Raw genomic sequence first — 18,707 nt, forward strand, 5'->3', positions numbered from 1 at the left:
TGGTGTTCTTGTAAGCCCTATTTTAAAATAATAACAACAATAACATCATCATTATTATCATTATTATTTATTATCATTATTGGTATTCTTATTATTTATTATTATTTATTATAGTTAATTATTATTTCTGAGTCATGCATGTTGCATCTAGCCATGAGCAGGATGCTGAACAGCATGTATTCCCTTTTTTTCCCCTCCTTTTTGCTTAAGGAGACACATCGTGGGGATCTTGCCAAGTTGTTGTAGGCAGTTTCTGTCTGTGCTTAGTGGGAGAAAGCCTAAATAGCGACTGTAGTCCCCTTTAGCCCGTATCTCCCTGCTCGCCTGTATTGGCCTTTTGATTTCACTTGCTTTAAAAATGAGAGGATACGATAGGTCAAGTTTTCTTATCTGATGGTTTCCTCTTGCTGTACTTTCTCTTCCCTGTTTGCTGTGGTAGTTGCAATATAATCTGATCCAGCAAAAAATGTCTCGGATGAACGTTAGCTCGTGTGCCGTATGGTTTGTGCATCAAACATATCGCTCAGCAACAGGAGCTGCAAATACCTCCACCCAGCCAGCATATAGTCAGAGTCCTGTTTTATTTTAATTAGTAACATTTCTGGCCTCATGCATTTGCTTGAAAAACTAAGCTGCTAATTAAAAGGGTGCAATAACGTAATAGACAACTTGACACAAATGCACTGCTTGCTTTGTATGCATCTTTATCACCGTTTGGCATAAAGACACTGCTAAATTACCTGCATTAATTTTTGTATTGCCTTCAATGTTGTAGCTCACAGCCTTCTCATGGAAAAGCTGCCATCAGAGTGCTAGCCGCAGCATTTATTCCTCAGTTGGAATCCAGCTGCCCCAGCACAGCGCTGTAGTCTGAGCCTAAAGAGAATTACCAAGTCAAATGTCTCCTGCTGATCAAAACCTGGTTTCTGTGTATGAAATTTGACACAGCTCCTCGGTGCAATGAACTGCACCTAGGGCAAGCTCTGCACCACCTAACACATAGAGCGACCGAGCAAAAGCAAAGGCCTCATCATTAAGTCTCGGTTACTTACCAATGCCTTGATAAGGGCGCTCATGGTGCTGCCTGGGCAGATGAGAGTGTCTTAGCTTTTCAATGAGTTAATTCTTAACTAGGAGACAAATGGAGGGGTTTTCCCACTGGTTTATGTTTGTTCTACTTCCAAACTGGCAAGATTGGGCTGCAAGGTATACCTAATCCCTGCAAGTTGGTGGCAGAGGGGCATTTTAATGTGATCTTTTCATTTATTTATTCACTCATTTATTTGGCTGGGTATTGATGTTTCCATGCCCAAAGCATTTTTTGTGTGAGCCATGATACGGAACATTGGTGTGCTCTGCCTCTGCACCAAGCTAGCAGCGTGCACTGGATAACTGGTGCCCCCAAAACATGTGGTGCGGTGCAATTGTGCATGGGCACCGAGTGTCGCACTTGTCCTGCTCTCAAACGTAGTTGATTTTAAAATGCAATACCTTGTACCATGGCAGAGTTTGGATTTGATAACCATTAGCTGCTGGACCATGGGAACAAATGCCTGCGTGCAGTAGATAGCACAGATTTTGGTAGAAGCAGCAGACATGTCTATGACAATAAGCTATTCTTTCAGATATTAGACGTAAATAAACTGGAAGAATTGGCTTGCTTGATTCCTCTAAGAAAAGAGGTGCCATGAGCCAGGCACACCCCAAATAAACTGGGGAGGCTGCTTTTGAGGAGTGATTGAGCCTTATCGGAGCAGCTGCGCTAACGTAGGAGAAAGTAGGCGTTCAAGGGCGGGTAACGCTGAGGTTAAGCTTTGCTGCTGATCTTCTGCCTGCATGGTGGTTTCCTGCAAAACCTACTAACAAGGCTTTAAGCTGAAAAGGTTTTGGTTTTTTTTTTCTCTCCCCTCCCTCACCCCCCGCCATCATTCTCAATCTGTTTCTTGCCTTGTGGATGTTCCCTGCCTAATTTGTTTCTTTTCTGTTTTTCAGACTTTACTTAAACATTGCGTTTCCATTGATGTTGTCAAATGTTCTGTATTATTTTTTTTATTTTCATTCTACAAACATCACTGATCTTTTCCTTTCCCCCCCTTTGGAATTCATAAGAAGATCCCATTTATGCACAGAAGAAAGGTATTCAATAAGTTGGAAGGCTTAAGTTTCATTAATTTTCCTAATGCTTAACTAGATAATATATAAAATATTGGGATACTGGTGAGAAATTTGGGGTTGGCTGTTTTTCCCAGTGTTGTTTTCTATCTGTTCAATCCTACATCTTAGAATATTTTATGAGTTAATAGACTTTATTTCATCGTTCTGCTTCTTAATCTGAAGGTCTAAATTACATTTCCCATAAGTCCTACATATCCAACTCGCAAGATCTGTGTTTGGATGCTACAAATCCGAAATCCAATAGAACTTGTTAAATTACTGAAGTAAGATCCAAAGCTTTTATGTTACCTTCCAAATAATTTGTCCACTTGAAGTTTAAACTTGGCTGTGTTTGTGATTTTTTTTTTTTTTTTTTTTTTAAATTCCTTCATTCAAGTAGGGTTTGTTTAGATATTGAAAGAAACGTAAAAACTTTAGAGGATATCAGGCAATGTTTGCAAAGGCTAAAATTAACCCTTTTACCCATAGTCAGTTCTTGGGTTATGACCCATTTACTTTCATGTAAATGTATGTTCAGATGTAGCTGAAATAATTCATTAGGATTTGCAGTAATAGTGAATTTCAGAATCCTCAACTGGAGTATTCACACTTGAAATGTGAGTCTAAGATTTATGTATAAATAGTTAGGTCATCCAAATACTGTATTAGGTTAGTAGCATTCAGTCAAAACTAACAGGGCAATAAAACATTGTGAATATCAGGTGCATTGTTTAGCAAATAATGTTTTAAAAAAACAAATATGATAAATAAAAATCATTACTAATATTTAGTAAACAGAGACTATTTTAAGTCATTTTTACAGATCTGTTACAAATTAGGAAATTCAGTGGAGGGCAAAACCTTTTTAAGTGTATTTTTTAGTAACCTTTGATGTGTATTGATGGGAAACAAAATACTCCGTTTGAACCTGTTGCGTTCTATGATTAAGTTTGGGGGTTTTTTTTCCATTCTTCATTTATATTTGAGTGTAGGGCATTGTATTTCACTTTGGTCATAAATTATATTTCCAGTTTTCAGTTCTCAACTCTTCTAGAAGTTAAACAGTGACTGAAAAGTTTGAATATACTTATAAGATCTACTAGAATAGTGTGGGTTTGTAACAAACAAGTACGGATAGTGAAACTTGGCGGGGAGGAAGACAAATTGTGTTTAAGTGCTTTCAGAGTAAGAAAGGATGAAAACCATGTCTCGTGTATCTTGAGAGTACAGTTCAGTGAGATCGTAGTGGCTGAGGCAGGAACGTACCCCCTTTATTTCCTGAAGAACCCAACTGAATCATTGCTGTTTAATTTAAATTTTTCATTAAGCTGTTACAAAGATATTGTATTTAATTTGGTTACAGCTGAATTGCAGCTGTTTCTCCCACTCTTTATTGTCTAGAATTACACATTTTTTTGCCTAAGACTTCGTATCTTTATATTTTTAATATATTTTCTTTATATTTTTATCTTTATATGTGGGAGATTTGAAAGCCATTATTCTAAGCATAGTTTATTTCAGTTTGAACTTCAGGATACAGGCTCATAATTTTTGGACAGTCTAGAAACGCCCGGAAATAATGTGTTTAATAGCTGCCCCAAAAGATGGATGCATGCAAAAGTAGCCCGCATGATTGTAAGATGTCTAGTTTGCATTCCTCGGCAGATGTATGAGCATATCCCAGTACATAAGCACACAGTTACCAACATTTGAGCACGCAGATTGTGGTAGCTGTGGGCACGTACGAGGTAGCCCGTATGGACCCACATGTACAGGGGCTGGTCAGGGACACGTGACCCCACAAGCGGCTCTGCAGGATTCCCTGTGCGTGGCTGTTGAGCCCCCACCTTCTCAAACTCGCCCCTTGTACTGTTTGGGGTTAACCTTGATCTTGACCACAATGTTAGAAGTTGCAGTGAGATTCATCCTGAGTTTTTACGTCGTTATCTGTGATATTTGCTCCTACGGTTACTTAGCTTTCTTTTGAACAGCTCTAGGATTTGTGAGTTGAGATTATTTTCAGTTCTGCAAGGTTTTTTTTTTTTTTTTGCAAGGGATGGCTATTTGTTTTGAAATTCAAGCACAGGAAAAAAAGAATGTACATCCTTTTCACCTCTTCTAAAACGCCAGGGTATCAGCCAGGCCACCCAGTCATCTAGTAAATAACACGAAGCAACGCCTGTGTTTCCAGATGTAGTCTCAAACTGTTACAAGTTTAATTGTCATTGAGAAATCCGCAGTAGGAAAGGTGACAGGGCCTGATAGCAGAGCCACGGGGCTGCCATCAGCGGAGATGCGTGGAGAAAACTGAAACTGAGAATTATCACAAAGTCAGCTCCGAGAAGCACCCAGCAAAATCTCCTGCCTGGCAGCTTTGGACCTCTCCAGCTCTGCCCAGAGCAGCTGGGACCACACAGGGGGGCAGCAGCTTCTGAACCGCCGGTGCCACTGAAGCAGATGGGGCTCTTGCCATTGCGTTCAGCGTTTCCTTACGAGCCTGTTTGGCTGAAGTCACGTTGTGCTCATAATACAGCGAAGGCAGGTCTGCACAGCAAGGCCCCATGGCTGTCTTCTGCAGCTTTTCACCTCTTGCATCCATCACCCACATTCGGCAACGCCTTGGTCCTCTGCCCAGTGCTCTGCCGCTGCCTTGGCTCCCCAGGGCTGTCCCCTCTGCTGCCGTAACAAACTCCCTCATTTTTGGCCCTTTCTGCTATTTTAGCTTCCATGCTAGACTCCACTTTATAAAATGGACTGATTTGCTAGGAATTGAAGATAGAAATTTTCATTTTTGTCCCATGAATTCTGGAGCAGGGACGAAGGAAGCGTTACCTTGATGTAGTGGTTTTCAGGTTGTGCTCTTGAACCCCCAAGGCAGGAGTTGCCAGGCAGTGTCCATTCAAGCCAAAGTTACCTTTCATTCAGAAGCTTTTGGGAGAAATCTTCATGATGTATGTGGTTATGGTTATGATAATTAAGTGAAACTGGTTTACTTAGTGTAACATGGCATCTTCTTGGGGTCATGGGGGATCCTTATTAAAAGAAATTCCTCATTCTGATGACGTAGTACTATTCGCTTTTCCCATTCAGGTGGTTCTCTCTTGGATGCGCAGATAATGTTCTAGGTTTTGATGATACCCAAGTAACCAGGGCACATGCAAATTTAGTCGAACTGTAGTCTCTCTTCCAGCGTATGTTTTTCTTAAGGCAGATTATCGTGTGAGTTCACAAATTTCAAAGTAATTTTGAGCAGGCCATAGCAGTGATGAAAATAAAGTTGCATCTGTGGAACTCTCTTAACCACTGCCAGCCAACACAATCCCTACCATTTCATGCTGGTTTTCAGGACTCTGCCTTTAGGTTTTATAACCATTTAAATACTTTTTAACTAGGGATGGGAAAGCCCTGACTGGGCCCTCTTGGCCTTAAGTTTAACCCAATCACTTTTTTTAGAAAATTAAGTGAAACGTGATTGTTTTTCACTTAAAATTATAAGATCATGAAATAGATTTTAACTCCATTGTTGTTTAACTTTTAACTTTTTTTTTCTTTAATAGTTTGGGCACAGTTCATGTTGAATATCTTTTTGGCATTTTGACTATTTTCAAAGAAACTTGTTTTTAAAAGAGTGTGGTCTCTGAAAATGTTTTTGAAATGGAAAATTAGCATACATTGATGGAAAACCATGCAGCTTTAATGTAATAACTAGATTGTTCAAAAGTGACCAGTCTCGAGCTGTAAATAACAACAACAAAAAAGTATTTTCAGTTTTGACTGCAAATGTGGCTTAGTTTGGCAAACTGTGACATTAATATGGTGTTTCTTCTATTTGGAGTTCAGAATAGTGATGTATTGTTTAGAAATCCCTATAACTGCTTTTAATTTATTTTCCCTAGGAGCAACAGCTGCTGCTCGAAAGGAGGTTATAAGGAACAAGATAAGAGCAATAGGAAAAATGGCTAGAGTTTTCTCAGTGTTAAGGTAAGGTTTTTTGCTGTTTCAGATTTTTTTAATGTTAAAGGACATCTTTGCATGATTACTTAGAGCATTCTACTGTTAATCAAACACCAAACTGATATTTTATTATACCACCCAACTGAGTTTTGCTGGAACTTTTTAAACATTGTTTTATTTATACAATATTGCTGTTTATTGAGGCTCCAAATAATCTTCTTCCTCGGGGCTTTTGCTGAATGTAAAAGAGACAAACAAACAAGACATCAGCAAAAAAAATTGCAATTACCCTTTTTTTTTTTAAGACTTTTGCTCACCAGGTGTACTAATTAACTCTTAGCCACTGTGAGGGAAGAGTTAACTGTGGAGAAAGGGTATATTCCACATCACATCTCATTAAAAAGGAAGCCAGCTGTCCCACTTTGTCACCCCCAGTTGTTGCTACAGCCGTAATTAAAGATGATTAAAGGTGAAAGCATTAGGGTCATTTGACTAAAAATCCAGGAAATCATTGTGCAGACGACAGCAACTCGTTACCTTGGGCTGCGCTCCCCCAGACGCATGAACATGAGTAACTAATTGCTACCCAGTGTTTAGAACTCTCCATTTGATGTCTCTGAGCAGAAGAGAAAACATGCTGTACTGTGCTGTGCTGAAGTCTAAATATAGAATATACAGTTCTCCCTGTTTATTACGGTTAGTGCAAAATCAAGGCATTTTTAAAAAAATGTATTGGTACGATTGTACAATTGATATAAAAAATGGAAATAAAAATAGTTACTTGAAGAATACATCCAATTTTGGATGAAGCTCTCAAACCTTGCTTGATTTGAGACTCCTTCTGCAGCATGCAAGCAGTGGGCAGGTTGTCAGCGGGATTTCACATGGACACAGCAGTTCGCCCACGTGTTGCAGATTGCAGCAGCATAGCTTTAAATAGCATACCAAGATGGAGGACTTTGTACCTGGGGTTCCCAAAGTGTTACATGTGAATTACTAGTGATGCACAAGCTCCTTCAATGTGGTACCCCTAAGAAAAGAAAAGAAAAGTTGGCATCGTGCCTTTTCCCTAAACAAGATGCGGGAGCAATCAAATGGTTCCACCTGCTCCTCTGTACAAGTCTGGCAGAGAGCCTGGAGCTGACATTGCCACCACCTTCATAAAACAGCACGATTATTTTTCTCTGACTATAGTTTCCCAAACAAAGTTTGGGAAACCTGGCTTTCTCCCATAATTTTGAACTGCAGCTTCTGGGTCCCCTGTATATTGTTGCAGAGCACCTTTTTGAAATATAGGTTTGATTTGACAGAAACCTGGAGTTGAATATACAGAAAGGCCTGAAATTGGAGGCTCAGCTGATCTATTTGGGTTTTGATAACTTGCAGATGATTGATACCACCTATATGTCAAAGACTTTTTCAAAGGGAACTGTGGGGCAGGAGCCTTTCAATGGTTTCAGGAATGGAAGAAGCATAACTCTTGCGTGTGCCCTGTTTAAAGGCATGAGCCTCATAGCTTAGGAATTTAGCACCATATGAAACTTTGAGCCCTCTTAAATTATTTCACGAAAATTAACATTTTGAGGCACTGATGGAAAACAATCTTGATTGTTCTCCGAAAAGACGTCAAATTCATCCCAGGGTTGTTCATGAGACAATTTTTTACCCCTACCACATGCATCCCAATGTCTCCAGGAGACCAGAATGGACCGTATCTGGTAGAGGAGAAGCCAGTGGTTCACTCACTGGAGCTTCTGAACCCTTTACAGTTCTTGGTTTCTGATGAGCCTTAAAACTTTGCAGGAAGGACTGAAGATGAAGAGTATATTTGTTCTCCCTTAGCTTTAACCGGCAAATAGAGCGCATCCTTACTGTGGACAGAGGCGTAGTCAGCAAATAAACCCTCCACTGGGCGGTTTTGCTGACCAGTCTTCCAGGGGGATGAGTGACATTTCATCCCAGCCACCATGTCGTCGTCCCCCGGCAGTACCTCTTTTGCTCTCTTGCTGGGAAAGGTTGATTCTCCTCAGCTAGCTGCCAGGCTTCTAGACAGCAAAAATTACGCGAGGTTAGTCTTGCAAATACTGTTCCTATAGAAAAGCCTGGGTTATTTTTTCTGTCTCGCCAGCACAATCCACGTGTAACACACGACTGTGCATAACCCCACAAAGGCTGCAGTGGCACCATCATCGAAACCAGCCTATTTCAGAAACCTTTCAAGTTCCTGTTTGAGTCATTGTTGGTTTATTAAATATATTTCACTAATTGTTGAAAAGCGTTTCGGAATGATCAGCACCTGATCTGACCACCTTCAAAGGACTCGGTTGAATGTCTCTTCTCTGAGCTGGAGTGGCCACTTCCTTGAGGATGTAACTTGAATGTAAAACTGAGATCACTTCAGCCACTTTAGTCTCAAAATTAGGTATCAAAATAGTGTTGTATTGAGTTTCAAAGGTTAGAAATGAGCTTTGCTGAGAATAGTCATCATAGAAAGGTTGGCCTAAGCTCAGTGGAAGACCTCATGGTTCCCTCTCATTGCCTCTCTCTCACTTTGTCTCTCAAGTCTGACTTTTCTTTGGATATATTTAGACAGGAGGGAGGTAAATGAAATATATAATCAGTTTATTTTCCTTTTTTGAAAATGGAAGCGTAAAGGGCATTAAATAGAAAATAAAGAACAATGAAAGCTAAAAAATCTCAAAATTTGTTATACAGAGGTTTCTTGGGAATATGCAGTTTAAAGATAAGAAAAATACAATGAATAAACTTATTCTATGAAGATGAAGGTAAAAGTGCCACTGCGGTTTAATTAAAAACAAAAAAAAAAGAGATTAAATGGACTGAATTGAAAACACAATTATGCATTTTCTTGCAGAGGCAAATGATTGAGAGAAAGCAAAAACTTTGGTGCATAACTCTTAATGGTGAAAATACCGTATTAATTCTGGAAACATTTGGTTGTTCCATTAGTTCTAATTGCTTAGGAAGCATGCAAGGAAAACCATAACAGTTTGATTTTGAATGTTACAAAGAAAAGTATGTACAGGGAGAATAATTTTCAAACTAAAAATAGAACTCGAAGAGTATATGTAGTAGGTAAACAAGAGTTTGAAATATGTGAGCAATTCAGGGCACGTAGGTCTAAAGAAAATTGTTAGTAGAATTGCTGAGGCAGTTTTGATAGACAAAACCACATTATCCTCAAGTGAATGTGGAACTAAATTCTGTCTTCATACTTGCTTCCTCCAGCTTAATGTCATTATATATTTCAAAGTAAAGCGCTTCTAAATAGGTTTCTCTTAAAAAAATCGGGGTCAGTTTTGCTGCTGAGAAACTATGTCATCACAGAGAGCATTACAGTGCTCATAGAAAGCTGTGTTTAATGGCTTGTCTGGATAGAGCTGTTGTATTCCTCTTGCCATATATTAAAAATGATATGTATTTGAAGACCGGCAAAACATATTTAGGTTTCCTAAAGCATTTTTTCTTGAATCCAGTATCATTTTTAGCATACAAAACTATTAAGAACAGTGCTAGTAAGGGTGGAAGTACATATTAATTTTAATGAGCTTTTAGCTGCCTATTTTTTTTTTTTTAAGTGGCTGTTGATCATTAATAAATAATGCACCTGACTGCTACTGTAGACAGAAGCAGAACAATAATTTAAGTTGATTTTGGGCCATACAGTGTAAGACAGTTACATGTATTGTTGGCGATAAATGTTCCTTTGGTCCTCTTCCTATCAAGTTTGTGGCTTTATGTATATACCTTCAAACATATGTCATACGTTATTTCATAGATGCAGGTTATAGTGTTAACTACAGTGGGAGCCTGTGTATGGTGTGGTGCAAATGTGAACTGTGCTGGTGCTATCACCGGATTCAGTCTGTCCTGGTAAGGAGGTTGGAGATAACCAATTCATTGCAGGGCAGGGGTAGCTTAAGGTGTCTAAAACGTAGGGTGTGGTTTTTTTTTTTTTAAAAAAAAAAAAAAAGACCATTATTTACTTTTGGGTTGGGTTGTTTTTCCTTCTGCAGAGAAGAGAGTGAAAGTGTGCTGACGCTGAAAGGTTTGACTCCGACAGGAATGCTGCCCAGTGGCGTGCTCTCTGGAGGAAAGCAAACACTGCAAAGCGGTAAGCATGTTTGTGTGTGTCACTGTGTGTAAAAAAAAACAAAAACAAAAAACACCAACAAAAAACCAATCGTTCTTCAACTGCAGAACCCAAGAAAAGTAACCGCAGTCTTCTCAGAAAGAAAATAAAGGACAAAATAAAGCAGGCAGTTTGTTGTACTGGAGCATTTGTGAGCAGTTCACATAAGGCCACTTCTCAAGACTTATTACGTACCACTGATTTTCAAAGAAAGAGGGGAGGAAAAAAAAAGTCCCTGAAAATCAACCTTTCAGAATGGTGGATCAGCATTGCGTGTGAAGCGCACTCTTGCCACAGTTTACAGCATCCTTTTTTTCTTTTTTTTTTCTTTTTTTTGTTTTTAAGAGCAGCCTTTGGTACACAGAGTACTGAAGGTTCAGCTTAGATAATGACACTCAAACTCTTATCCGATTTGTTCTTCCTCACACAGAATCACCAATGGGAAATAGCTCTAGAATTAGATTTTCTCTCCCAGCAAATCTAGGTGACAGCATGAGAACAATTTTGCTCTGATTTAAGCCCAAGTGAAGAGAGACTCTTGCAAATGCCGCGTTTGCCTTGTACACAAACACAATACAGATTGTCAGTTCAGTTTTATACCAAGTGCTTGTTACAGGAAATCTGTAAGCCTATAGTAGGGCTGCCTTTGATGAAATATTCCTTTTGGAATAAGGAGCTGCAAAGTATTTAATTTACTACTGTAAGCTCTGCTTTTTTTTCCTGTGTGTATTGCTGTAGAGTATATTGCAGGCACACAAGAATATCTTCTGCTTATTGAGGTTCTGCTGGCAGCAGAAACAGAATAGAAGAAATAGAAATGCTGTATAACCTTAACACAGTCTCAGCCTCTTGTTTTCTTGTTTCCTTCCCGGAGCATTCTTTCTCTGTATTTTTCCCTTTACTGTCTCTTTTGCCTAGAAGATTCAAGTATATGGTGGTAAACCTTCTTTTCCCCTTTTTTCCCTTCCCTTTTTTCTTTTTGATGACTTGTGTGTTACGGACATAGTAACGTTCTGCTTTGAAAATGCTGCAATATGATTCCACAGGTTGCCTTTCTTAATGGGGTCATGGGCTTTACCTAGGCTTTTCTCCATATAGTTGCTTTACATTCGTCAGAAAAATCGGTCTGAGGAAACTGCTCTTGTTGCCCTGGCAAAATAATAGGAATTAAAATGAATTTGAGAAAATTGCCTAAAAAAATGCTTGTTACAATGGCTAAAAGGAAAATCTCCTCATACTGCAGTATTCTGGCTTAGTAAAACATTACTATACACAAGCTTCTGCATTAGTTAACGTGTAGTACCCCATTCACCAAATAAGCTGAAGTTTACATCATTTCTGTTAAGCACATGTTCATATTACCATACGTATTAACAGCAAATACGAGTCATATGTTCTCTTGTGGAAGTATACATTTTGGTCATCCTTTTTTCTTCTAATGTGTCAGTGCTGGTTTGGATCTGGTCATTCAATTTAATTTATCATCCTAGTCATCGTGTTTCCTTTTCTTTGAAGCTTGCATTGGTTTCGTTCCTTGATTTTTGCCATCTCTCTTGCTCTGTAGCTTGAGAGGCGTAGGCTTACCTTGATGCATGCACGAGGGTCAGCTCCTCTCATTTCCCCATGCAGCAAGATAATAGTATGCATATTTTAGTATCAATCTCAATCCACATTTAACATCCTAATTACAAAAAAAAAAAAAAAAAAAAAAAAAAAAAAAAAAAAAAATGTTTGGGTTTTATGGAGGACAAAAAAAGCTTTTACACGGGGGAAAATAAGGCAAAAAAGAAGAGAGGAACGCCTTGAAAACTTGGCCTCTTGAGCTATTCTCTAAACCAGAGAAGTCCTTGAAAATCAAAATTTCTTTTTAAATATTTGAGCTGTACCTTTGCTATATTGGATCACATTTGCTGATTTGCATCAGCTTCTAAATCTCTGACTGTAGAAACAAATTCAGGCCAAAGCTGATGGGTAGAATTCAAAGGAAATTATGTCTTTAAGGACAATGAATGGTTTCAGAACAGTGGTGACATGGTATTCGTAACACTGCAGCAACCTCCCGATTACAAACTTTGCTCTCTCTGACCAGGCTTTGCGATTTTGGAGGTCCAGGAGCTTTCAGTCTTTTATCTATGTCCATTGATTTAAATAAAATATTAGAAGAATGTTGTTTCAGGGACTACATTGACAAAAACGACACTTAGAGATGGAGCGGACTGGGCAAGATTGCAAGCGAAGGCAAAGCTGCCTGCAAACTCTGTCCCATGCTGTGGGAGGTTTCTTTTAGTCAGGAGAGAGGGGAAAAAAAATAATCATTCTGAGAAGTTGTGTATACAGCTCTTTTGCCTTGTACTGGCAGCTAATACTTTTCGAGCTGATGTCGTAAGTGGTACAAACTCGGTGTGATGGCTTCATGCCATTTTTTGTTCTCTTTTGACAGGGCAAATCAAACTCCTCTTATTCAAAGCTGGGAGAATTATACAATGACCTTTTCAGGTCAGGCGTGCAATATGGAAGACATTTTCATTTTGTAGTTCTTTTGAATCCAAAGGAAACTACTCAAATGTGTCTTTAAAAACTTTCAGTTTGTGAAACTTCTGCTTCAAAAAAACTATAGCTTAATTCAGTCTGCAAATTACTGTTTCCGTGTAAGCATTTCTGTGTGTCTTGTTTTGCCAAAAATCCAGCACTTACAGTAACATTAGTGTTGTAGCTCCTTTGCTATTCACTGACTTGTTTCTTAGAGTTAAAATCCTCTGCTCATTTTTCTCATTCGTTTTGCTACCCCTTTCTTCTCTTCAGCTACTGTTGAGGCTATTGAGGCTGATGAAGGTAAATTGGCCAGTCCCCTTTCTGTTGGTGCCACAACAGATAAGGGCTCTGCTGGGTGTATTCATTTTGCTGTAGCTTGTACAGATTGTGTGGGTGTTGGGCTAACAATTGTGGCTCGGTATTAACCAAAATGTAATTGCTTTAAAGGGGAAAAAATGTTTTTTTGGTTTCTTTTCCGTTGCTGCTGTTGTGGTTTTTCGGTTTGTTCGTTTGTTTTTTTCTTTCTGAAAGTTACAATCAGGTCTGAATTGCTGTATGTTGAACTAAGCACTGAGTAATGCCACAGGAGGAGATCAGGGGACTTGGATTTTGCGGGACATAACTTGGCAGCAGCTTGTAAACGCTCTGTGACACATAGCTCAAAAGCTGTGCACTGGAGGCTGCAGCTTGTCTCCGCCTCAAACCATCCTCAGCAATCTCTGGTCAAGGAAAACACACAGCTTTTTATAAATATTCTCTCTTTTTGTTGTTGGGTTTTTTTTTTTTCTCCCTCCCACCCCACCCCCCCCTTCCTTTTTTGCTTCAGTTTGTTTCCTTTCTTTTAGGTCACTAGTAAAAATTTTTATTGGTCTTTTGTTACAGTTCAGCATGTTTCTGTTTCTCTTTAAAAGTAAAACAACACAAGACATTTGTCTGCAAGATGTCTGCTTCCTCTGGTAGTGGCAGTTTACACACTGGATATTTACATTAGAGCAACCATTAACACCAGCACCATTTTAGCTGCAAATATAAAGTGACTGGCTGCCTCAGAAGATTTCTGAATGTTCACTATTGGAAACCATAGTGCTTTATTGACAGACCTCTAATTTAACCCTTAAGCAATTTTTACCACTATGGTTAAAACCTGAGTAATCGCGTATTGCAATGTAGATGCGCAATATTTATTCGGCATTGTAAAGTTTCGGATGAAGAATTTTCAGAATTCCCCTTTAAAACAAAATTCTTCAGTTGTATTTTGTTCTTGCCCCTCTCAAATTTTCTGTGGGTATTTTTTTTTTTTAGTTAATTTAAAAAAAAAAAAAATCTGATAATTGCTGTCCTTTGGTAAGATGTGCCCTTTTGGCCCGTTGAATTTGTTTTTGATTTTTGTAAAGCAGTGAATAAAATTGCAGAACAAACAAGTAAGAGAAAATACAACTGCTTTCTAAATAGCAGTGCGTAAGCTGCTATTTATGTTGGAATTATCTATTCCTATCGGCAATTTCTAATCTGCAGTGTGCATTCTCGTTGACAGTTTGGCTGTTTTCTGTGATTTTCTGTGATTATGTGTTGTGTTTTAGTATACTCTCAATGTAAACTGCTAATACTCGTTGTCTGACCAGCAACTACAGCAGAGCACCTTCCTCAGTATTACAGACAATAACGTGTCTGCCTGGCATACGATCGATTGAACGTGCCCCCATTCCAGCAATACGCACCCTTCCAGTTAATTCTTGATTTTGCCATCCTCACTAGTTAGACACCGTAACCGTAGTCATACCGACTGGTCCACGTAGCCGAAGCTGATGCTGGAGAACATGTTTCGTCCTTCCCCAATTGTCCCTTTGCAGTTTGATTCAGGGCCTGATGGCACAACGGGGCTGTGCTGCTGGGAAGCTCCAGGGCACAGCAAGGGTTTCAGCTTCAATACGGCTATCCGTTAAACTGTTGCTTTAAGGGATCGCCCTGGGTGCTTGTTAGACATCTTCATTGTCATGATAGAAGATAAAGGAAAAAAACAAAACAAAAACAAAAAAAGAACCCAAAAAAACCCAAAAAAAAAAACCCCAAACACCTTGAAAAACCTCACTGTAGGGCCCGTTGTGTTTTCACTGCTCCATCCCTGCTCACGTGACTAATCACCGTTACGATGTTGTCGTTTTTTCTGAGTTGAAGTATAATACATGTTAAAACCCATGCACTTCACAAAGTTCCAATGTAATGTTTGTGAAACTGGCTAAGGAACTAAAAATCCTGATGCAAACAGGATCTATCCATTTTCACAGGAATGGTTGGCAAAAATATCAGCATGAAAACGCTTTTCTCGCTCCCCCCAAAATGCAAGGAGTGGTAGATTGGTACCAGGGATGTTCTGGGGTTTGGGGTTCGTTTGCTTTTTTCTTTTTTTAACAGAATTTATCAGCTTATCCAGATTCAGGACTGCATATTGGCAGGAGAGCAGGAGTACTTTGGGGTAAAGAGAAGATAAAGGGAGGGAAGCAATACTGAATTTGGTCTTTGAAACTCCCCTACCATTTTCTCTCCAGGGAGTTTGCAGTTTCCTGGTACTAACACACCATTTCTGCTCTATGGCATGTTAAGATAGAGGCATAGCAAAAGTGCCAGTTCTGGAAGTGCAGTGCATTGATTTGGTGCAGATAAGAGAAAAACACACAGAAGGCTATGACAAATTATCTACGGAGCTGTGACCTGCTGTTTGCCTACAGTGCTTTTTTCTCTTTTGCTTTAAATCTAAAGATCTTCAACTCTTCAATTAAAGAGAGAAAAAAATAAAATAAATCACACTCTACAAATACATTCCCCAGCCTGTGGCTGCCTCCTGAGGTCGGTGTGGCCTCATCAACGTCACTGCTGAAGGGCAGATCAAAAGTCCTCAGGTTCAGTCGGGACTTTGGTCCTTTGTCAGTGCGTTTCCAAAGTTAAATTGTACAAATGTGCCAAAATGATGATATCCCTGGTCTGTGTTGCACGGCATTACCACTGTTTGACTCAAGCTGCTTTCTAGAAGTCCAGGGATGTGTTGGGGAGTGTAACTGCCCCGAGCCATCAACAAGCAGCTCGCCTGCCTCGAGAACGTAAGGCAACCTGTTGTAGGGTCGCCCCAGATCTCCCATAGCTTTAATGTATATCCCGCAAACGGGCCTCACCATATTATGACCATCTGTAACTGGCCAGCGCTTTTTCCCCTGGTCTTTGAAAGTCAAATGGAAGTTTTGCCTGATTGAGGATGGTACGGCGAGGCACGATGTCTGTAAGTGATGACAACAAATGCGAACTGGCTGGCTCACGGCTGTGTCCTAAGCATGGTTCCTAATTGCAAATTAGTTTCATGTCAGCTTCTGAGCATTTTAAGCTAAACCCCAGTGGATGACAAAATAATGGAAGCTGATCTTGTTGAAAAAAAAATTTAAAAACAGCGTGTTGCAAGAGACGGTGGTGGTTGACCCCCAGCTCTTTCTGAGTACGGTAAGGAGTCGGTCGTGTTGTCAGATCTTCTCGTGGCAACCTTCTCAAAGAAGGACTTTCGCACTCATTGCTAAGTTGGGGGAAAAGCTGCCGGGAGTTTTACCTTGCTAATTTTACTTTTTAATAATCCTTTATTTAGCTATCAAAGGATTTTCACCCCAGCATAAGATCACTAGCTTCGAAGAGGCCAAAGGCTTAGATCGAATTAATGAGCGAATGCCTCCGCGCAGAGACGTGCCATCCGATGCCAACCTTAACTCCATCAACAAGGCAATCTCCACAGAGACTAATGGCACGGACAGCAACGGCAGTAATAGCAGCAATATCCAGTGACCACTGGCTGGGAGGGGGGTTGAGCTGCAGGGCGCGATGGGGTTGCTGCACATCAGCAGTGGGGTGTTCTTGCCTCTGATAATAGCTTACTTGCTCTGGGGGCCAGGTGTTGGATTCAGTTTACAAAAATCATCCACGAAGAGATCGTCAACTTTAATTTAGTGGGAGGGGGGGTGGGGGAGAGACACCTCCTTTGGATATGCCTTTAAAATGCTTGTAGAAAAATGAAAGCTCATGCTGGTATATATCACAACGTTAGGGGAATGAACATGTTTTCCTACTGCATTGGGAACGTCTAGATATGTTACTGAAAGGCCTTTTATTATGTTACTGGACATGAAAACTTTGTTTAATTTCTTACTAACTATTGTACGTTTACAGTTGCAGCACTAAACATGGACAACATCGAAACATTTTTAACAAAAATGTACAAACTAAATAAGGACTATTTATTGATAATGTTTTGCTACTCTTGTCAGACAATGGCTATGAAATAAATTAGGCAGTCTTTAAAAATATAGAGAAAAAAAGAAAAAAAAAAAAGATTGTTGGAAATTTGTTTAAAATGCCAAAAAAAAAAAAGATAGAGAGAGAGTGAGAGAGCGAGAGAGAGCGACAGTTTAATTTTGTACAGATTATGCTTACCTCAGGTTTCTTTAGTGTGCTTCAATGCCCTTCTTTAAATATAACACTTATCTTACTAATTTGGCAGCAATTATCCTTTTCTTTGTTTAAAAAAAAAACTGGAATAATTATAACATTTATCTTTTTTTGCTGTTTATATTTAGGGGGGTTTGGTTTGGGGGGTTTTCTGGGTTTTTTTGGTAAATCAAGTCTTGGTTGTGGCTTGCTGAATTTAAATATTTATGAGTGGTGCATTTTTAAGTATAGTGAACAAGACACCATATTAAGTGCAGTGAAAAGCATCTATATTCTGTAAAAATCTGCCTATGCATGTTTTTTAAGAAAAAAAAATGGCTGTATAGGCCTGTATGGGACTGTAATGCGCTTAGTGGTCTGACTTATACTGGAAATGTATGTATACTGGCGTACTTTATATTCTCTAAAAAAAAAAAATGCTTAATGCCTTTGAAATTTTGTAATCAAAAAAAAGCTTTGAAAAATCTAAGGGGAGAGTATTCTTAAAGTTTTTAACATAAGCTTGTCAGTGCACATATAGATGGGTAGCATGTTTAGCAAACCTTGTGGAATTTAAATAAGTTTGTAGTTACATGTGAGATTCTAAATGCATGATAACTGTTAATGTCATAATGGTTTAGTCATTTTGTTCTGTTCTGTCACGTGCCACAAAATGTGTAATTTTTTCACTTTTTTCCCTTTGTATATCAGTTACGGGTTTCAACTGGTTCATTCTAAAAAAGAAAAAGAAACAAAACAAAACAGTCCATTGATATTTTTTAACAATTGTATAAGTGCCCAAGTAATTCACTACAGCCTACAGCCTTGCCTTTGTAATTTGACTTCGAAATGTTGGCAATCAAAGCATGCACTTGTAACAATGAAAGAAGCATTTTATATTACTACTCAATAAAAATGTGCATGAACTTCAGGGCTCTTCCCTTTATTGCTGGCTCAGTTGCAGAAGCTCACGCAGGCACACGCACAGGTGCCCTTGTTGCTCGCTTTTGCTTTGGACGGGAGAAGACCGTCAGTGTAAGAGAAGAATGACTCGTGTCACAATTCAAGGTCAGTTCTTCACTAAGAAAAAAACTCATTTATTACCCAACGGGTTTCGGCTACTGAACATCTGAAGATTTCTCCCAAGTTCTGGTTAGAAAGTTGGGGTTTCACTAAAATGAGTAGGATGCATCCTACAAGTAGAGTGCAGAAGAAAACATGTGCCTTCTGTGTGCTTTCCCTCACTCATCTGGGGTGTTTGAAAAGGCCAGTTAGTATCATGTTCTTCCCTTATTACTTCAGGAAAAAAAATTTCAACTATTTCAGATTTCAAATGCTCTCTCTTTCAGTCAGAGGTGAACCGTCAAAGCTCTGCCTTGTTCTCATTTTCTCCCTAACTGTGCTCAGCACCCTTCCACAGTCCGTCACCCTGCGAGGAACTGGTGGACCAGGAAGC

At 39.3% G+C, this 18,707-nt stretch overlaps 1 protein-coding gene across 1 annotated transcript in view; it reads left to right on the forward strand.

The window, feature by feature from the left end:
- PPP3CA (protein phosphatase 3 catalytic subunit alpha) overlaps positions 1-18,159 on the forward strand; it is a 126,111-nt gene extending 107,952 nt beyond the window's left edge. The window contains exons 11-13 of the mRNA XM_035890346.1: positions 6,051-6,135; positions 10,146-10,243; positions 16,419-18,159. Coding sequence (XP_035746239.1) covers positions 6,051-6,135; positions 10,146-10,243; positions 16,419-16,612 — 377 coding nt within the window. The 3' untranslated portion in view covers positions 16,613-18,159. The remainder of the gene's footprint in view (positions 1-6,050; positions 6,136-10,145; positions 10,244-16,418) is intronic.
- Positions 18,160-18,707: the final 548 nt, after the last annotated feature.

The sequence above is a fragment of the Egretta garzetta genome, unplaced genomic scaffold (assembly GCF_000687185.1).
Source record: "Egretta garzetta isolate BGI_Z169 unplaced genomic scaffold, ASM68718v1 scaffold72, whole genome shotgun sequence".
NCBI lineage: Eukaryota > Metazoa > Chordata > Aves > Pelecaniformes > Ardeidae > Egretta > Egretta garzetta.